The sequence below is a fragment of the Helianthus annuus genome, chromosome 9, assembly GCF_002127325.2.
Source record: "Helianthus annuus cultivar XRQ/B chromosome 9, HanXRQr2.0-SUNRISE, whole genome shotgun sequence".
NCBI classification, from domain to species: domain Eukaryota; kingdom Viridiplantae; phylum Streptophyta; class Magnoliopsida; order Asterales; family Asteraceae; genus Helianthus; species Helianthus annuus.
In genome coordinates, this window is record NC_035441.2 from 150632168 (window position 1) to 150654335 (window position 22168).

Here is a 22168-nt window from a genome sequence, read left to right on the forward strand (position 1 = left end):
GCATATGACATATAATCCAATTCATATCCTTTCAAACTCATGAAATTCATCATGTAATCACAAATAACGCATATTAACATAACATGTACCATACAACTTCCTATAATCCTACCTTTTCGACAACAAACCAAATCATGCTTCTTATGCGTAGTTGACCTTCAAAAGTCAACAGTTCTTCATACAAACTTTCGGCTTATCCTCATGTATCCGTATCATCATTTATGCTATATCAATGACACTATATACATTTCTTACTCACAATGCAAATATGCTTACAACCACATGATCACCTAGTGATATTAAACACAACGTACAAGTCCTTAATGCATTGTCTTGACCAAGACATACATTCAACCGGAATTCTTGTATAAGTTCCATCTAAAGCACCTTCTTCACGTTAGTATACTACTAATTACATCATTACCTAATCTCAATCATATATATCAAGCTATTTCATACAATCTCACATCTTAACTTCACTTAGACATTTCATCATACACTTGGTGTGCGTACACCATTTAGTGCATATTGTACAACTAATTAAAGCGCATTCTTCCTAGTTCATCCATGCATTAACATAATCTTTCACAGATCATTATCATAACCAAGCATCATATGTTTTATATCAAATTATCCATCTAACTACTTTCTATAACACTACTCTAACATCAACATTACATAGTTCATCATAAATCTTCACTAAACTTCATCTTCTTACAATTTCTAAGTGGGTTTTATCCTAACTCATCGATACAATCAAAATTGCACCTAACACAACTTCTATATGATTATTCTAACACATACCCAAACTCAATTTCATACAAATTCGCGATTTACATCAAAACCCACTTCGTGAAAGATCACCAATCTAACTTTTAAAACATACCTTATGATTCCCTTGTGATGGTGATCATTAATCCATGTTCGGTTGTGAATTTGGGACTCGATACACCCTTCAATTTGGTGATTTAATTGAGTTAGGGTTTTGAGCTCTCAAGGAGCTCCTGACTCCTTCTCGAACACGCACCAGATGTGTGTGTGCGTGTGTGTGTTTGGTTTGTTAATTAAAACATAACTTTCTTATTGTTCATCTTTGGTCCCTCTAGTTTGTTCCCTTGTGTGTTTAGCTAAACATTTGACTAGGTATAATAACCTAGTTATTACACTCCATTTTATTAAACATGGGGTCACACTAGTAAATTTAGTAATTCGAGTTTTGGGGCGTTACACTTTTGCATCTTAAGACATTTATTCATCAGCAGATGCTCTCTTTTGTCAGACTTTAGCTACAACACACATTTTACAACAGTAAATATCGACTCTTTGTAATTAGGTCTTACCGCAAATTCTTCCAAAAAACTGTTATTGATGAACAAATATTCTAGATGTTACACATCAACATCAATATCAGTCTGCAATCCTTAGATATATAATAATACTTAGGAATAACTGAAATAATTAAAATGAAGATGCGACAACAAAGATTAATAGTATTAAAATTTATTCATTTATTTGACAGTGGTAAATCAACAGTCTGTAGCATAGACAGTTTTTCATAAGAGGGTTCGAATATATGACAGCAGCAGCATGCTTATACAAAGGTCTACAATTACAATTTCACGTACTGTGCAACATCTAATCTAATGGACTAACAAACTCCCAACATCTGCTATTTAACCTAACCAATGTTACTATAAAAAAACTTTTGTTGGCTCAACATATTTTGAATATCATCTGTTGTTCTTTAACATCCGGTCTCCCATACAGACCTTTCCTTCTTCAATCCTTCATCATCAGTAGATGTTCTCTTTTACCACACTTTAACTACAACGGACTTTTTACAACTCCAAATATTGACTCTCTGTAATTTGCAGGAGCACAGATTCTTCAAAAAACTACTATCAATGATCAAATTTTATATCTTGTTTTATCTTTGCACTCATCTGTTCACCATTAAACCAACCCTTGATCCTATTAAACCTCTGTTGACTTACCAAACATTTGTTCAGACACCTTTCAACATCAACATAATCTAAATCAAACTCGAACACTAAATAAGTAAAACTAAAACGCAACAACATAGATTCATAAGATTAAAATTTATTCATTTATTCATGACATTAATAGTCCAATAATTATATAACATATTGAACAACTAAACTTTCAAATCTAACAACAACAGCAAGAATTAAAAAATTTAGCTTCAACTCCATCGATTGCTGAACCTCTCGATGTATGTCCTTTAGCATCGCCATGAACTCCACGTCTCTATCACCGCACTCTATATTACTGACAACACAAAGCTCACGAACGAAAGTTGAAGGCATCCGCATCAGATTTCTGGAAACCTGCTCTCTCGTGAACAGGCCAACTTGCAATCCATCAAAACATCTCTTCAGCTCTTGAAGAGTAGCCCTATCTTCATACACCTGTTCCTTGATTTGCCTGACAAAAACGCTTCTTTAAATCATCTGATTTGCCGAAGTGAATGATGCCATCTCAATAACCTATATTACTCGACTTTCCTGAAAGTATGATATCTTTGTAGGAAAACGTGATGAAAAACAGGTGAAGTGGCTATGAGTTTATATACTAAAATATCTAACAGTGAAAGAAATCACACTTAAAGTCATTGTACATTTAATAATCTAATCAATCAAAACGTGTAGATTTAATAGAAACATATTAATGTATATTTCAAAACAGCAGTCTTTTAATGCAAAAACTTTTTCAAACCCCAACTTTTATAGGAAAACTGTAAAACTAAATATCAAGAAACCCAAGGGACAAATTTTTAAACTTCAAAGAACAAAAACAGATTATCATAATTACAGTTAATCTCTTCATTTACCATGTAGACGCGTTTTTAAACTCAATAAAAGACCGATGATTACTTTTATTTCAAAATATCAACAAATTGTCCTACAAATAACTGTCTGTCAAAAATTGTTCCAAATCAGAAAATCCAACAAAAAATCTACATGGCAAACTTCAGCTTCTACCACTGGTCAGACGCCAGCGATGTTAAAACACAATTCTCGATGTGGTCACTCAAAGAAAAAAGAACAGATGAAGAACTAAACAGGAAAGTCGACATAATCAATGACACTAATTACAACAAAACCTGGAACAGTATATGTAACACCCTTGCTATTATTTTAGGATTTACATATAATTTACGAAAATAAACATGTGATTATGAGCACATATACATTACAAAATACGAGTTTATTTAAAACTTTTACAATTTAAAGTTTAGAACAACATAATGTAGTTTAGTTTGTCGTTTAAAAATTTCGACGAAACAACGTGCGAAAGCTTCTTCTTCATGTGTTCGGTTCTTTCTCATCACTTGATCTTCATCTGGTACTCCTGATATTCACCTGTGATCAAAACCAACTTAAAAGTTAGTTTTGATATCTTAAATAATAGTATAATCAAGTTCTAGTATCGAACAATCAAAAACAAAATACAATTTCGAAATTTAGTCTGTCGCGCCACGCGACAGACTCCGCTTGATATTTCGCGTGCCGCGAGTGCCCTCGCGTATCGCGCCAAGATTACTGCTCCCTGTCGCGTGCCGCGGGGAAGATGATTTTCCAGCAGTTTTGTTGCTGAAACCTGCATTTTTCCAGCTACGGTTTTAATCGTAAAATGATCTTTAAAGTGTCATAACTTTTTATCTACTTATCCGTTTTACCTGATTCTTTTTCCTATACGCTCAAAATTTGATTCTCCACTGCATCCGACATTCAAACTAATAAAATTCTGGATTTTTAAGCATTCGGCTTATTATTCAAAATCAACATTTTGACCCGTTTGTATTTAAAACCATCAAACTTGTTTCTAATTAATCATAACTCATATACTGGAGTATTTAACTCAAAATCTTTATTTCGGATTCATGACTTTTGTGAATTACGCGGCCAATATCTAAGTTATGCGCGTAATCCGTTTTGACCCGTTTAGAGGATTTTTGTGTGTCTAAGCATCAAATCCGCTCTTCTCTTCCAAATTTAAATACCTACTTATTTTCCACCACAACTATTTTGTGGTGGTTATAAATTAAGAAAACCCGAAATCTCAAATTTACCCTTCGTTTAGTCACTTTACGCTAATGACCCCTTTTTAGGCATTTGACTCACAAAAGACTTATGTCTAAAATGTATAAAACTTACCAAACATTATTTATGTTGCTAAACAACTTCTGGCCAAATATCATGTCAAAACTCGATAGTTAAGACACCGAAATAATTTCTGCAAGTAACGGAACTGTTGTTGTCAACAACTAATTTATTGACAAAACATCCGCAAAAATCTCGTCGAACAACTTTAAAAAAATCTATAAAAATTACTAAGCATCATTTATGTTGTAAACCAACTTCTGGTCAAATATCGTGTCAAAACTCGATGGTTAAGACCTCGAAATAATTTCTGCAAGTGGCGGAACTGTTGCTGTCAACAACTAATTTATTGACAAAACATCCGCGAAAACCTCGTCAAACAACTTTATAAAAATCTATAAAAATTACTAAACATCCTTTGTGTTGTAAATCAACTCTTGGTCAAATATCGTATCAAAACTCGATGGTTAAGACCTTTAAATAATTTCTGCAAGTAGCGGAACTGTTGTTGTCAACAACTAATTTATTGACAAAACATCCGCAAAAACCTCGTCAAACTACTTTATAAAAATCTATAAAAATTACTAAACATCCTTTATGTTGTAAAGCAACTTCTGGTCAATTATCGTGTCAAAACTCGATGGTTAAGACCTCGAAATAATTTCTGCAAGTAGCGGAACTATTGCTGTCAACAAGTAATTTATTGACAAAACATCCGCGAAAAACTCGTCAAACAACTTTATAAAAATCTATAAAAATTACTAAACATCCTTTATGTTGTAAACCAACTTCTGGCCAATTATCGTGTCAAAACTCGATGGTTAAGACCTCGAAATAATTTCTGCAAGTAGCGGAACTGTTGCTGTCAACAACTAATTTATTGACAAAACATCCGCGAAAACCTCGTCAAACAACTTTTTAAAAATCTATAAAAATTACTAAACATCCTTTATGTTGTAAACCAACTTCTGGTCAAATATCGTGTCAAAACTCGATGGTTAAGACCTCTAAATAATTTCTGCAAGTAGCGGAACTGTTGTTGTCAACAACTAATTTATTGACAAAACATCCACGAAAACCTCGTCAAACAACTTTATAAAAATCTATAAAAATTACTAAACATCCTTTATGTTGTAAACCAACTTCTAGTCAATTATCGTGTTAAAACTCGATGGTTAGTTTACTATTTTACCCTTTTTTACAACTATCATGGTTTTCATCACTTTCACTTGTTCCGACTCATATTATTCACGTCGGAACATCAAAATTCAATTACGGATTTTTCTCTATTCATTTTCAATTCACATACTAAGTATTCTATAAAATAAAAAGGGTGTAAGCAGTTACTTACCTTTCATCCGGTTATACACTTTTCCGCTTACTCAATCCGTTTGACCCGCTTCTTTCCCAAGCCTCCATGTAGCTCGTTAAGCGTCAAACTATCGTCATCATTTACAAGGTGGTTAGATTAGTCATTAACAATCACGACTATTCCACCTTACTTATTTTCTATCAAATTTATCATTCAATCTTATTAATGGTCAGTTTGACTTTCAGAAGTCAACTGTTCCTTTTTAATGTACGAAATACACAATTGAGTTCAACGAACTCACTTAAGCGTTTATTCGACTATTCAGTAGTCGCTATTTTTAGGTAACTAATTTAACTACATTCATCAACATAGATTACATACATCATCTAATCATCTAATTATATAAAACTCGTTCTTTTATTACGCAAATTCTACAGGTTCCATCTATAGGTGAAACCCGTTTCATCATGTCATTAGGTATTCATTCAGTTACCTATCCAAATCAAGTTTTATATTCAACTAATTGATATCATGGTTTCAAACATTCATATTCATGAAAAATTTACCATTTTCATTACAACGTTCCAAAAACCCATCTCAATTATGTATGATCAAATACTCAAACTTGGAATTTGTTTAAGTATCTCGCATCAACTATCGAATATGATAATTTCTAGCATAAACATATCATCATCTTCCTTATTTAGTCAAAACCCACTTAGCACATACAAGAGTAATCATCAAATCCTTAGTTTTATCAATAATTCTTCTAGTTTTCAACTAGGGTTTTGCTTCTAAGCCTGAATTCAACACAATATCACCCATACATTCAACATCCATTTCCGAATTTTGATTATGAGTGTTCATCATAGATTTCAAAACATCACCAAATTACAAAATTTGACATACCTTACGATCCTCTTGACTTGGTGATCGTTTATACATGTCCATGCACCTGATTCGGGCTAGATTTGACCTTCAATTTGATGCTTTTGTTGAAATTAGGGTTAGACCCCTTTTGTTTCTCCCCTGGTCGATCGAACTAGAACTGGTGTGTGTGTTTTAATTTTTATTTTATAAATGTTTTAATTAAAACATTTTCCTATTTACCCACCTTTAGTCCCTCATGTTTTGTTTTCATATTAAGTAGGCCACAACCTACTTATTTCTAGTAACATTCCCTCTTATTAACTAGGTTAATTATTCCTAGTTAACTTGATGGGTTAGGGAAGTCATAACCCGTTTTGTTTTAAGTCCTGTTAATTCGGGCCTTTTACATACTTTGTTTTCTCAAAGTATTTATCCTCCTGTTAATTAATATCAAAATTATTTATTTCAATCCTAATATTTACCAGGTTAATTTTTACCATTAGCGGTATTTTACCCGTCATTACTATTAACGTGGTTTGATTACCAAACCCGTTTTTGGGGTGTTACAGCATAGCATTGCTCGATAAAGTCCTCCACTCTCCTCCATCAGATTTCCAGAAAAATGCAGAAGAATTTCTTACACAACTACTAAAACAAGATCAGAAAATCTGCAACATGCTAACTGCTCTGAAAAATAAAAGAGAGCATGAAATCACATGGAGAAAGGCCATAATCTACGAAATCCTAGCAAGTGTTAACTCTAGTGTGTAATAGTTTATAAATATTTCAGTAAATTTCTATTTTTCTATGTAATAGTTTAATTTAATAATCTCAACATGCATCTTAACATATTCTAAAATGTCAGTGTCAATAAAAACTCTCAAGATCATCAACACTTGTTGGTTCATAATCATTTTAAACTACAGGTAATCAAAATAAGAAACAAACCTAAAATGCAAAGGTCTCCTCTCAACTGTTGTAGCACATCTAACTTTTCACGATATTACACCAATCTATACTCTGTATAAAAGAAGAAATCTCGCTGACATAAGAAAAGCTGACTTTCGATTTAACGAAAATCGAACAATGCAACTCTCCCATCAAAGAAGGTAGCACATGCAACTTTTCACGATGTTGCAACAATGATACTGCAACATCGATGTTGAAAGGTTGATGTGTGAAGGAAAGCTTCATTGAAACGACGATGTTGGAACAATGATACTGGAACGATAACATGTAAACAGAAGTTCAAACACAGGATATTGGAACGATGATATGTAAACAGAATCAACAAACATTCGAACAAAGAAGTATAATTGGAGATTAGCCGGCTGAATCACGAGAAATATGCATTTGAGAGAGAGAGAGAGATACGCTCGCAGATATGAGCGAGAGAGATCGAGCAGCCAGATTCATATATCTTATTTATAGGATTCGAATATATGGTTTGAATTTTGAATCTGGAGCCCGAATTTTGAATTTGGACAGAGGTTTACTTTGGCTAGGACGAGCAGAGGTTTGATTGTAAGGTGAAGGGCAGAGGTTTGAATAGAATTTTAAATGATTTTATATATTAGACTTTATGATGCAGTAATGACATAAAAAAAGCATTTTTGGACGGCCTCTCTGACTGACACCTCAGCTTTTCTTATGTCATTGGGATTTCTCCTTTTATAGAAAGTATAGGTAGATTGTAAATTAAGATTTTAATTTATAATTACTATTTATATTTTTATAACAAAATATTATTTAAATTAAGTATTATCTTATTTAAATACTTAAGTATATAAATACTAAATATTTATAATAATAATAATAATATTAACAACAACAACCAAATATAAACCATGCTTAAGGTATGGCGGGTTAGATTACGCTCTACAAAAGAGACTCGATAACACTTGTCGCATCGCGTGGGCTAACACATTAGTACATTGTAAAGCATTTTAGACGGACAAATGGTAATTTCACAAATTTAAGACGTATGTTACAACTTTTGAAACATAAACTACAAGTGCTCTATGCATCACTTCTAGTTTACCCCCATCTATTAAACATCTACTAACTAATACATAAATTTAATGCACATGAGATTATTAATTCATTTTATAATATTTTAAATTTACATTTACTATTTATATTTTTATAACTAAATACTATTTATAGTAATAATAATAATAATAATAATAACAACAACAACAATAACAACAATAATACCCAAATATGATAAGTGTTTAAATCAAGTTGGGTTAGATTGCACTATCCAAAAGAGCATAAGTGACGCTCACCGCATCACGCAAGACAATTCACTAGGGTTAAATAAGGTATTATTTTATTTAATTTTTTTGAATGGCAAATTTGGATCACTAACGGACCACTGGAGTATTATCGTGCCACCAGCGAAGCCACCCGATCATATCTATCTACACTAGGTAATAATGCTTATACACCAATTCAGAAGGAAACCCAATAAATTTGGGAAAACTCTCCTTATGGGAATCGAACCCACTAGACAATAATGTAAATACACAAATATAATTAGGGGTGTTCAAAAAACTCGTGGCTCGCAGCTCGCTCGAAAAAAGCTCGAAGAAAGCTCGGCTCGAAATTGGCTCGGTTTTTAACGAGCCAGCTCGGCTCGGCTCGGTTTGTAAACGAGCCGAGCTCGAGCTTGGTCGGGCTCGGCTCGTGAGCTCGCAAGCTGGCTCGATAAGGTTTACATTCTTTATTTTTTTTTTGTCCCACATCGCTTAGAATACAAAAACTAAGGGAGTATTTCCCCTATAAAAGAAAGTAAAGACAATCTACAAAGTGAATTAACTATTTATACTTACATATTTAGCCATATGGTTAAATTAAATGGCAATTATGACCCTTAGTCTATGAAGAAATTCATTTTTAAGGGCTTTTTAAGTAGAAAATTGTGCGGTTTTTTGTTAGTTCGAGCTAGATCGAGCCAAGCCGAGCTAGCTCGAATTCTTATTGAGTCGAGCTTGAGCCTCAAATCTCAGCTCGATTTGAAATTCGAGCTCAAGCCGAGCCAGCTCGAATCGAGTTCGAGCCGAGCTCGAGCTGGGTCTAGTTCGGCTCGACTCGGCTCGTTTACAGCCCTAAATATAATAGTGTTTGTCCTCCATTTTAATTTCATAAAGTTTTTAAGACACCTACAATTTATTAATGCATGAAAATGATTTCATCCCATTTAATCCTTATTAATAGTTTGTAAAGCTTATTATTTAACTCGTTTATGGCATGTAAACCTTCCATTTTTAATTAACTTAAAAAAATTAAAATAAAATCAAATAACAATAAATTAAGAGGTGAAATATGGTAATCTATACTATATAATAAAATAAACCTGTTTTGGGACACTTGTCATTCTCTCATTTAATTGATTAAAATTATTAATAATACTAAAAATAATAATCTATATCTATACGTATAATTATTAAAATTATTCTCTGTGAGATAGATAGGTTTTTCCCACCTAAAATATTTTTTTCTCAATTATCCCTACATTATTTATCAAATTTAAATAATTACAACAAGTTATTAAGTTAAAGATCATATGTTATTTGATAAGATTTTTTTATTTACGTAATTTAAAAAGAAAATATTAACTTGAAGATAATATGTATATGATAAGTTTGTTTTATTTACGTTGAAGATATATATAAAAGTATATATAAGTATTCTTCTTTTTAGCACCTTTTGTAAGTTATATTTTCTAATATATAGGTAGAGGTTCAACTAAGAATTTAATCTTCCCTAAGTTTCCTAAGAAGCAATCTTGAGCTTACATGTGGCAATCTCATTAATTTAGATGAAAGGGTAATATTGGAAAATGCAAATTTCAAACAGATCTGTACTTAGTTTAATCACACGATTTTCATTCCTTCATCCATTCATTGAGCTTCATCGAGATCGTTTTCATCTAAATCAATCGCAAATCTCAATCTCAATCCTGCTGAATCGTTGATCGTTTTCATCGATTTGCCGGTACCTGCGAGATTGAGATCAATCTTGCTGAATCGTTCATCGTTTTCATCTATTTGGTGGAACCCTAGCTCCTCTGTTCATTCATTGAATTGCTGATTTATCCTCCTCTATTTTAATGATGTCTACTACTGTCGATGGTAAAATACCTTCTAGTTTTAATTTCATCTACTTTTTAGGTTTTTAGTTTTGATCTAAGTTGTGCTGGTTTTTATTTAAAAGTGTAGTTCTGAAGTTGTGCTTGTTTTTTGAAGTTGTGCTGGTTTTTGAAGTTGTGCTGGTTTTTTTATATTACATCATATTTTAAAGTGTAGGTTTGTAAGGTTGTGCTGATATCTTTATTTTGTGCTAGTTTATCTGGTAAAGTTGTGCTTGTTTTTTGTGCTGGTTTATTGTAAAGTTTGTGCTGATATCTTTTTTTTGTTCTGGTTTTTTTATTTGTTCAGGAGTTCGTATCTGTCCAACTACTGGTAATCAGTATTATACTCCTATTGTTCCAGATTCTTCCAAACCTGTCGTTGGTATGCATTTCCAGTCAATTGATTCTGCCTTTAATTTCTATAAGAAGTATGCTAAGTTATCTGGGTTTGAGGGTCGAAAGCATACTCAATCTTCAAAAAATGGTGTTGTGATTAGAAAGTACTTTGTTTGTGCGAAAGAGGGTTCAGCGACATCCTGTGCTGTTGACACGGTAAATGACAGTGTTGGTGCTGATAAAAAGTTAAATGACCGAAGGAGGAGACCTTCTAAACGTACCGGATGTAAGGCACACATCCGTTTGGCTTTAACTCCAAAAAATACTTATAGAATTTCTCATGTATTTGAGGAGCATAATCATTCTTTTGTTGATGAAGAGGATTATCATCTTTTAGCTTCGTCTAGAAAGTTGACATTCACTGAAGAGCAACTGCTTTCTGATTTTTCTGAGATGAATATTGGTCCAGTTAGGGCATTCAACCTTATGAGAAAGATTCGTGGTGGATTTGATAAGGTTGGAGTGACGTCTACTGATTGTAAAAATTTTAAAAGAGATATTAATTTGTTCATTGGAGAGTTTGATGTGGATATGGCTGTCCAACGTCTTATGAATAAGAAGCAGTTTTTGCCGAATTTTTCTTGTGAATTTTATTGTGATGAAAAAGGTGCTCTTGCTGGATTATTTTGGGCTGATGAAGAAATGAAACTGAATTATGAGGTCTTTGGGGATGTTATGTCTTTTGATGCTACGTTCCGTACGAACAGGTATTTTATTCACTTTTTGTAGATCATTTATTCATATTTTTATTAAACTAGCACAATTCAGCAAGCAGTTGTAATATAATCAATTCAATTTTTAGGTATCACTTGGTATTTGTTCCGTTCACTGGAATCGATAATCATCATCACAATGTCACGTTTGCTGGTTCTTTGTTAGCATCTGAAACTGCTGAATCATATAAATGGCTTCTTCAAAGTTTTTTGAAGGCTTTTGGTGTTGCACCTAAGGTGGTTGTGACTGATCAGGACGCTGCAATGAAAATTGCCATCCGAGATGTTTTCCCAGATACCAGACATCGTTTGTGTATGTGGCATATAATGATCAAAGTTTCTGAAAAGGTAACTTTCTTAAACCAGCACACTTTTAGCATATAAACCAGCACACTTTAAACATCCATTTAAACCATCACACTTTAGCATATAAACCAGCACACTTTTAAACCAGCACACTTTGGCATATAACTCAGCACACTATTAAACCAGCACACTTTCTTTAAACCATAGTTTAAGCATCATAGTTTAAGCATCATAGTTTAAGTTTATACATCAACTAGCACACTTTAACATATAAACCAGCACATTTTAGGATTTGTTTGCTGTTTTAATATACTAATTTTTTTTTTTTTTTTTGTTATAGGTTGGTACTGAGCTATCACAAGATGAGGTTTTTAAAGATGATATATGTGATGTTGTATGGACTGATGCTCTTGAACCAGCACAGTTTGAGACACAATGGTGTGATTTAATGATTAAGTACAACCTTACTAGTAACAGCTGGCTGTCTGATATGTACAACTTGAGATCAGATTGGATTCCAGCATACTATCGTCATGAACATATGTCCGGTCTTATGCGTACAACATCTAGGTCTGAGAGTGAAAATCATTTTTTTGGTCAATTAACCAACACAAAATTGTCATTAGTTGAGTTTTTGAGCCATTTTGATACTGCAATGGAATCTCAGAGGTTTAAGCGCAGCAAACGTGATCATGATACCAGATACACACAACCTCGCATGAAAACCAATTATGAATTGGAACTGGAAGCTGCAAAGATTTATACTCGGGGGATATTTTTTGATGTTCAAGAAGAAATTCGACTTGCTTGCAAGAATTGTATGTGCAGGCGTGAAGAAGAAGTTGGTGATTCAATTAAGTTTTATATTCTACAGGTCAATCTTCCTGGCCTTCATGAGGTATTTATTTATACCTTTAGTAGCACAAACATGTTCTGCTTTTTACAATACCTTTTAAGTAGCACAGTGATTTATATTTACAATTAGAATTTTACATATATAAACCAGCACACTTTTGTTATAAACTAGCACAATATAAGCATTTGTTATTTGTGTAGGTTCTTTTTACTCCTAAGGATATGGTAATTAAATGCAGCTGCAACCGATATGAGCAGTATGGTTTGCTATGTAGGCATGCCTTTTGTGTTCTTCGTCTTTGTGGTATAAAGGAGTTCCCTAAAAAATATGTTATGGGGCGTTGGACAAGAGATGTTGTTCCAAAAAAGACAAAAGTTTCGAGTTTTGATCAAAATGCTGCTGGTAATCAAGTTGAACGTGCTTCCAGCATTGTGCGTGAGATAATGACTGCAACTGAACATATTGTTAACTGTCTTGTTACAAATATTGACCTGTTATCGTCGTATAGAGACCAAGTGATCGAGTCGAAGTTGAAGGTTGATTCTGCTGACCTTCCTGCAGAATCATTTGACAAGAATGCAAGATTAGCTAATATTCTTCATGCTGATCAGCCATGTTCATCGTCTTCTGCTACCATTCTTCCACCTAGTGGTATTAGAAACAAGGGGTGTGGTTCAAACAAACGCTTAAAGTCTTTTCGTGAGGTATCATCTTCAAGAATATCAAAGAAAACTAAAACTAGAGGTTGTTTGAAATGTGGAGGTCATGGACATAATAGTCGGACTTGTAAGATGAAGACTACTGTTGCTGATTCCCAGAAGAGCAGTTAGTTGTGTGTGTTGGAAACCAGCACAATATTAATTGTATGAAACCAGCACAATTTTAAACTTCTTCTATGATATTTGGATTTGTTATTTTTTTCATTTCAGTTTGGATTTCTTGTATTCTTATTATGTTTACAACATTCAACCAGCACATTATTAGTTTTTGTTGATTTTGTAAATACATTTGTCAAGAATTATAAAACCAGCACAATTTCATAGAAGAAGTATAAAATTGTGCTGGTTTTATAATTAAACTCTGTTCTTTAAAACCAGCACAATTATAAAACCAGCACAATTTTAAACTTCTTCTATGAAACCATCACATATTGTCATAGTGAAACCAGCACAAATATTAATTGTAAAACCAGCATAAAATTAACTTTCCTAATATAACTGTTAAAGCAGTACAATGTAATTGTTAAACCAGCACAAAATTGTCATAGTGAAACCAGCACAATATTAATTGTAAAACCAGCATAAAATTAACTTTCCTAATATAACTGTTAAAGCAGTACAATGTAATTGTTAAACCAGCACCATATTAATTGTTAAACCAGCACAAAATACTACAGACAACTACCAAACTAATGTTATATTGTTCAACCAACACAATCAATATTTCTGGTTCAGTCTGTCATTGATTTTCGTTTCCGCATTTTTCTTGCATTCCTCTTTCTTTTCAGGCTCCATCTTCTCATACTTCTCTAACAGTTCCATCATTTCACCTTTCGCTAAGTTGATGTCGGATAAAAGTATTTTGCTTAAATACTTGTATCTCAGTTCAACCAACTCTTTGTCTTGTTCCGGTGACTCTTTCGACAGCCCACTATCCCATTCCTTCTTGCTCACATGATTCCCTGTGTATGTCTCCATGTGTCTCATTGCAAAGACACCACAATCTACAAAGTTCTTTTCCGTTTGCCACGACATGTTCATTATTTCTGGTTCCAAGGGCGACATCTTTTTGTGCATTGTTGGGTATTCAACTTCAAGGTAATCACATACAATTTCTTTCTGTAATTTGAAAATTTTTCAAAATCAAAATCCCTAAGCATCACAAATATAATTAAAATAAACAGCACAGAATTAATGGGCATCAATATATTACCACTCTTTTAGCACGTGCCATTTTTTGTGCTTTTGCTTTCCCTTTCATGTTGTCTATAATCTTGATGGCTTCTCCCTTGAAATCAAAACATACAATGTAGTAGTGCTTGTGTTGTAGTATTGGAATGAACAACATGTCCACTTTCCTAATAGTTCCAAACTCGGTAGTCATCAATGTCGCGGCAATGTTTTCGCTGAAATTTTGTGCGCAGGTCTCTTTCTTCAGTTTTGGTTTGAAGTTGTTTTCTCCCTGCACAGAAACCAGCACAATGTGTTATAAACCAGCACCAGCACAATGTGTTATGAACCAGCACAATAATAGCATTTCATATATTAATAAAACATTAATTTTTCAAAACCAGCACAATGTGTAATAATCCAGCACATTTTGTTAAATGCGCTTTTTCTAATCTGTTATTAAAACCAGCACATATTAGAAAACATACCAGCATGTTGCATGGGCAGAAAACTCTTGCCGGCGAACCTTTGCTTCTGTAGACCTCTTCACTGTTTAGTACCAATGACCAAGCTGTTAGGACTTGGACATGTATGTATAAGTTCGGGTGAAGCGACTCCAGACATACCCTTGAAAGGTTTGTGTTAAATGCTGTCTCAAATATAAACACCCTGCATTGTTGTAATACACATTAGTTTAAATACTTATTTTTATCCAATTAAGATTTTGTTGGTTTTTATACTTACCAGGGGTCGTCAACTGTCGAGAACATCCATTCGGCTATCCTTACTTCAATTTTTTCAGTTTTTGTTTTTATTTGTACAACTCGCTGCATATATGGTGAACATAAAGGTTCGGCAGGGTGAGTTGTACGTTTGCTTTTCTTCTGGACTCCGGCATTTAGGTCTTCACCTATGAATTCTTGTTTTTCACTGTCTTTTTTGGGTTCCTTTTCTGGTGTTTTAAAAACCTCTCCTTGCCGTGCTGGTTGACCAGCAGCCTCATTTCCTTCTTTCTTTGCTGGTTGACCAGCAGTGTCACTTTCTCCCTTTGGTGGTTCATTAGCATCTTCACCTCCTTTCTTTGTTGTTTCCCCATCAGGTTTACCATCTTTAGCCTTTTCTCCACCTGCATCCTTTTCTTCTTCACCACCAACTCCATGATCAGCACCATCTTTTTTGCTGCTTGCTACTTGTTCTGCCTTTTCTATTTCTTTTATAACCTCTGGCCACATTGAACTGGTGATTCTGAAAGGAGTTGAATCAAATTGTGAGACCACCATTTTTTTTTGTGATTGGGTAAGTTTAACTTCATTTCCTTCTTCCTTTTCATTCCCTCCTTCTGTCTTCTCTCCACTTCCTCCTTTTTTCTTTTCTTCATTCCCTGCTTCTGATTCTTGCTTCTCGAAATTGTACTTTTCACCATATACTACCAATCTTTTTCTCCACTCATCCACAGCATCCACAACCTCATCACCTCTGTACTTTGTTAAACATTTTGTAATCATTTCGTGTGTTTCTTTGACATGCATGTCCAGCTCTTTTGTTTTGGTTTTTATCAGACAAATCCATTCCTGAAAAGATAACCAGCACAAATTGTAAAAGTAGCACATTTCAAACTAGCACAGTTTTACAATCCATTTAAACCAGCACACTTTAGCATATAAACTAGCACAATTTAACATTCCATTAAACTAGCACAATTTAACATTCCATTCCTGAAAAGATAACCAGCACATTCTTTTTATAAAGTAGCACATTTCAAACTAGCACAGTTTTACAATCCATTTAAACCAGCACACTTTAGCATATAAACTAGCACAATTTAACATTCCATTAAACTAGCACAATTTAACATTCCATTCCTGAAAAGATAACCAGCACATTCTTTTTATAAAGTAGCACATTTCAAACTAGCACAGTTTTACAATCCATTTAAACCAGCACACTTTAGCATATAAATCAGCATAATTTTTCAACAAATGTCATAAAAGTAGCACATTTTTTCAGTAATACTACAGATAAACACAATAAAATAGAATTTACCACTCCACTTGTTGGATTTGTAGGTGGAATTTGTGAGAGTTTTTCCTGGGATTGTGGAATGTCCAAACTTTGTGTAATGTTTAGAGATTCTGGGAAGTCACTAAAGTAACGATTTCTAGCTTCATCAGTTTCCTTCGAGATTTCTTGATATGTGGATAGAGGTTGTTCAGCTGGTGCTTTTTTCTTCATCTTCAGTTTTACCTTCAAATTCTTTCGTTTTTCATTTTCTTCTGTTTCACCAGTTGTTGCTGCTTTCAAACTTGTTTTCTTCTTACTCTTCACCACCATTTGAGTAGGTGTTTGTGTTGTCAAGGCGAGTTTCTGTGCTGGTTTCAAACTTGTTTTCTTCTTACTCTTCACCACATTTTCACTTCTCTTTCTTTTATTGCTTTCCACCACCGGACCAAGCTTTTTAATTGTATCATTTTTATGATACATTACAGCTGGTATCATCTTCTGTTTTGGATTTGTTCTTTGGTATGTATCATGAGCATAAACCAACTGATTGATTTACAAGTTAGTTTTTGTTATTATGTTTGATAAAAAACAATAAATATAGATCATTTTTAGATAACTACAACATACCACTAGAAATGTTATCGGCCCGATGTAATGTGCTGCTTTAGATTGGAACCAGCTTGTTGTCTTTCTGTTCAAGCAGTCGATCACGTAGCTGCACCAGTCAACATCCTTAATATCTACATCAGGTTGCAATGTTGTAAGGAATTTCATGTTGACGTTGCCACCGTGTGTGAGCTCTGCCATTATTGAGTTGAACATTACAAGAAAGTTCAGTTGAAATAGCCTTCCACTCTCCTTCTGTTCTTCCACAACATGAATAATATGATGCATTTTTGGCAGTTCATCATCAATTTCAAATTGATTTCTAAACTCTGCAACAACTGGATCACTCATTTTTGGTTTACTCAACTCCGTAACCTTCACTTTACCCATTGGTATGCCAAGAACTTCTTGTACAAGGTTAGGTGTTATCACTACATTATGTGTACCTAGATTCAGTGTGTTGATTGTAGGTTCATAATTGTTAGTGAGCCAGTATCCCAGATCAGTTGGTATATTTGTTATATCAAAGTTCTTCATGCTTTCAAATCCCATGTTATCTACTTCTGCTTTCTGTTCGTCAGATAACACTTGCATGAATTCAGCAAGGTTTTTTGGGCTGTTCCTGATTCTAATTCTTTTTTTCTTATCAAATTCCTTGAAAAGTGTTGATCGTATAGGTTCAGGGTTTGTGGCAACAGCTTTTAGTGCTGTTTTTTGTTTCTTTTCCGGGTGTTCGAAGTCACTGTCTGATGAGCCTGCAAGTAATTTCAGAAGAAACATAGTAACCAGCACAAGTTATAAAGTGTACTATATATTAAAAAAACAATAACCAGTACCATTTTGATCATTTAATACATAATAAACCATGATTTTTATAATTCAAAACATCATTGTTACATAAGGTTCAGAAAAACATGATCATAATACATAACAGCATTGATAACATTAGAAAACTAAAACAAACAACATAAACATGATGATCATAGCAGGAGCTGGCTAGATTGCTACTTCCTTCCAAAATTCTTGACTGAGATTATAGGTTTTTCCTCATCTTCTTCATGTTTAGGTTGTAGGATTGGGATCTTTTGTTTTTCATCATCTTCTTCTTTTTTGGGTTGTACAACTGAGATTTCAGGTTTCTCATCAATCTCTTCTTTTATGGGATCTGAAGGTTCACCACCAGAAGTAGGATGATTGGTATAGCTTGGCCACCAGATTGCTACTTCATTCCAAAATTTCGGACTCATATAATATTCCTTTTTTGTTGGTCTTACAACTTTTAGTGGAATGGGATGCAAAGTTTCATTATCAAAAGTAGGGATTGGTTCTCCTGGTTGTACAATTTGTAGTGGTTTGGGATTGTACAGCTCTGTTTTCACACACAAAAAACAACTGAAACTTATATTACTTATCTCCTGAATTTAAAAGTAGCACAGTCGGTAAACCAGCACAGATTTGGAACACTAAAGTAGCACTTGTGCTAGTTTCTTATAAAACACTAAAGTAGCACAGACGGTAAACCAACTAGAATTTGTGCTAGTTTACTAGAAAACACTAAACCCTTTGTGCTGGTTTCTTCTAAATCAATAAACTAGCACAGACGGTAAACCAACTAGAACTTTGTGCTAGTTTCTTAAAAAACACTAAACTAGCACGGAAGTTAAACCAGCACCGATTTCAAAACCAGAAAACCAACCACAACTTTGTGCTAGATATTTCTAAATCACTAAACTAGCACATAGGTTAAACCATCACAGAAAATAAACCAGCACAAAAAATAAACCAGCATTATTTCATAAAAAACACAACGATCGATCTGTTTAATAAAATGCAGAACATGAATCAGTTTAGACATATTAAAACCCTAGAAATCTGTTCGTTTACAGATCCTTAACAAACCTTCGAAATCGTCATCATGTTTTGTTTCTTTATGCTTCTGGCTTCTTGTAGATCTCTTAGAACCTGTGTAATCGATTTGATTTCGAAGAAACTTAGAAAAACCGTACAAAATTGAAACGAATACACCAAAATGCAAAAAAAAAAAAATGGAACGTACTCTCTGAATCCATCGTTGATGCTGTTTTTGTTGTTGTTTGTTCGATTTTCGTCTCTCTGATTGTCGATTTTAGGTGAAGTTTGTTAGCGATTGGGAAGTTTTGAGAGAGAGTGAAGAAGAAGTTTTTTTGAATCGTTGATAACTGCCAGTACTATTTGTTTGTTTATGGCGAAAATACCCCCGCGCGTTGTATTTTGTTTATTTATCTAGTTTAATATTAGGGATCTAATCTGGTCCATTGGTTGTTTAAACAAATGGTGTAGATTGCTTCTTAGGCAACTTAGGCAAAATAGGCTTCTTAGGGGAACCGCCCCCCTAATATATATACACACACAATATCTTAGAACCCGATATCAGTAACAAAATAGTTACATTTTTTAAAAGTCTGTGTATTGCAAGGATTGAATAAACACATTTATTACACTGGTTGAATAAATACAATTTAAATGATTAACACATACAAGCGTTAAGATATGTTTTTTAAAAAATTAACTTAGATGTATCATTTACTTATTATAACATTTTACTTTTTTTATTGCTAAGTTAGAAACTTGTGTATTACACGTGTTATAATATTTTACTATGTTTTATATATCTATTATTGGATTAGAAACTTGTGTATTACACGTGGTTGGATTAATGAAATACTAAATGGTTATTAATAAGAAGAAAAGAAATATTAAATAAATAAGAGATCAAAGGATATTATGATCTAATATTATTATTTTATAGGAAAGAGAAGCGGAATAATATGATTCAATATTGATATTTAATATATGAGAGATCCACGTGTTTTTATTTGTAAACTATAATGTAACACACGTAAAATAGCAAAAATACAACATATGACTAACTCTTTTGTAGGTGGTAAGGAAAAAACTTTTTTTTATCTAACATTCTAGATGATATGCTATACATTACCTTATACATGTATACATTATTAATATGTTTTCTAACTTTTTTTTTAACTTTTAGTTATTTCTTGCAATTTGTACCCTCGATGATCTTTATACCAACGCTACCGAGAGGCGTAAATTAAAAAAAAGTTGTAGAATTATTATAGATTAAATGCGATACCCAAAACAATAAATTCTAACAAGATATCATTATCGAATAATAATATTTAAGAGTAATTTAACTAAATATATTTATATTTAATAAATGTTTTAAATAAAGTTTATCCTCATCGTTTAAAAAAGGTTTACAATGTATTGCAATTTATTTATTAGACATTTTTAGGCTTTAGCGTAAAGTTTTACAATATGTATATAGCTGAAGAAAGTTTCCAATACATTCTAATACTGACATATTTAATTAAGATTGTATTATTAATTTTGACATGAAAATATAATCCCAATATGGGTATGTTTGGCAAAAGTAGCTGATGGCTGGTAGCTGAAAGCTGCAAGCTGGTAGCTGGTGGCTGAAAGCTGTTAGCTGTAGCTGGTAGCTAGTAGCTGTAGCTTTTTAGATATATTTGGTGTTTGGTAGAGTAGCTGGAGCTTTTAATAAAATGTATAAAATTACCAAAATGGACATAACTAAAAATTTAGAAAGTTGGTGCATTAAAAAGTTTCTTATTTTGAGAGGTTAAAATAGTCATTTTTCCCTAAAAGCTTGTAGCTCCTTCTAAACGCTACTAGTAGTAGCGTTCAACCAAAAGCTTCAAGCTCCTAACCTAAAAGCTTAAAGCTCCTTCAACCAAACAAGACTTTTTATTAAGTAGGAGCTTTTTCTTAAAAGCTTAAAGCTTGAAGCTCCTAAAAGCTCCATGCCAAACATACCCTATGTCTTAATCCTCTCATATTTTAATATGTAAATAGAACATCAATGTTTATTTTTTTTAAAAAACATATCTTAACGACTATATATGTTAATTGATTACATTATATTTATTCAACATATGTAATACATGGGTTTATTCAACCGGTGCACTGCAATACACATGTTTTTATTAAAGATATAAAATTTTATTATTTGATATATAAAACTATATTAATTCAACCTGTGTAATACACGGGATTCTAACCTAGTTTAAAATCATAAATCAATCAATCAATAATAATAGTTACAATTATAAGAAAAATATATGAATTTTTTTTATAACTTTAGGTTCAAACTTTTATATGGTTAGCCTATTAATTGAAAAGAAATCTAATTAAGAGAGTTTAATTTGTATTTCAATTATTAATATAAGTGTCTAAGTGAAAAAATCCACCCCAGGATTAGGGGATGGTGTTGGCGGATGGGGTAAACTTGATTTTAACAAAAGAAAAAGCTATGCAAAACGTGTGTAACATTTTCCCTTTTCTTATATAACATTTTCTTTGAAAAATACTTTTAACAAAATAAAAACACTATACAGTGAGCATGTAAGGTTTTCGTTGAGAATTGTATAAAATATTTTGTTAACAAAATAAAAACACTATGCAGTGAGCACGTAAGGTTTCCGTTGAGAAGTGTATAAAATATTTTGTTAACAAAATAAAAAGTTTAGTGTATAAAATATTTTGTTAACAAAATAAAAAGTTTATATTTATTGAAAACGAAGCGAGACTTGTTGTAAAAAACATTTTTTTATAAAAGATTAATATTTCAAAATACAGCTTTCAGTACCTCTTCCTAAAACTTTAAAGTGATTAAAAACAAAATTTCAATTTGAATGTTAGTTTAGAAAAAAAAAAGAGTAAACCTCCGTTTTGCTCCCTGTGGTTTGGTCACTTTAACGGTTTTGCCCCAAACCTTTAAAAATAGTCATTTTACTACCTGATGTTTTGGTTTTGTTGCCAGTTTGCTCCCTGCGGGGATCAAAATGGAAAAACAAACAATTTGGATGGAGTTAGAGGCGGGGAGCAAACTGGCAAAAAAAACCGAAACATCAGGGAGTAAAATGGCTATTTTTAA

General features: G+C 32.9%; 3 protein-coding genes across 3 annotated transcripts; 2 read left to right on the forward strand and 1 right to left on the reverse strand.

Moving 5' to 3' along the window:
* The first annotated feature begins 10339 nt into the window (after positions 1-10339).
* LOC110905353 (protein FAR1-RELATED SEQUENCE 5-like) lies at positions 10340-11604 on the forward strand. Its single transcript, XM_035977700.1, has 2 exons — positions 10340-10442; positions 10749-11604. The coding sequence occupies exons 1-2, from the start codon at positions 10421-10423 to the stop codon at positions 11564-11566; spliced, it is 840 nt and encodes a 279-aa protein (XP_035833593.1). The 5' UTR covers positions 10340-10420; the 3' UTR covers positions 11567-11604.
* Positions 11605-11651: 47 nt separating this feature from the next.
* Positions 11652-13698, forward strand: LOC110906533 (protein FAR1-RELATED SEQUENCE 5-like). The gene is made up of 3 exons (XM_022151652.2): positions 11652-11898; positions 12197-12754; positions 12913-13698. Exons 1-3 carry the CDS (start codon positions 11815-11817, stop codon positions 13540-13542), a joined length of 1272 nt encoding a protein of 423 aa, XP_022007344.2. The 5' UTR covers positions 11652-11814; the 3' UTR covers positions 13543-13698.
* Positions 13699-18064: 4366 nt separating this feature from the next.
* Positions 18065-19567, reverse strand: LOC110905354. The gene is made up of 3 exons (XM_035977701.1): positions 19265-19567; positions 19108-19170; positions 18065-18577 (listed from the first exon to the last, which is right to left on the reverse strand). Exons 1-3 carry the CDS (start codon positions 19275-19277, stop codon positions 18213-18215), a joined length of 441 nt encoding a protein of 146 aa, XP_035833594.1. The 5' UTR covers positions 19278-19567; the 3' UTR covers positions 18065-18212.
* Positions 19568-22168: the final 2601 nt, after the last annotated feature.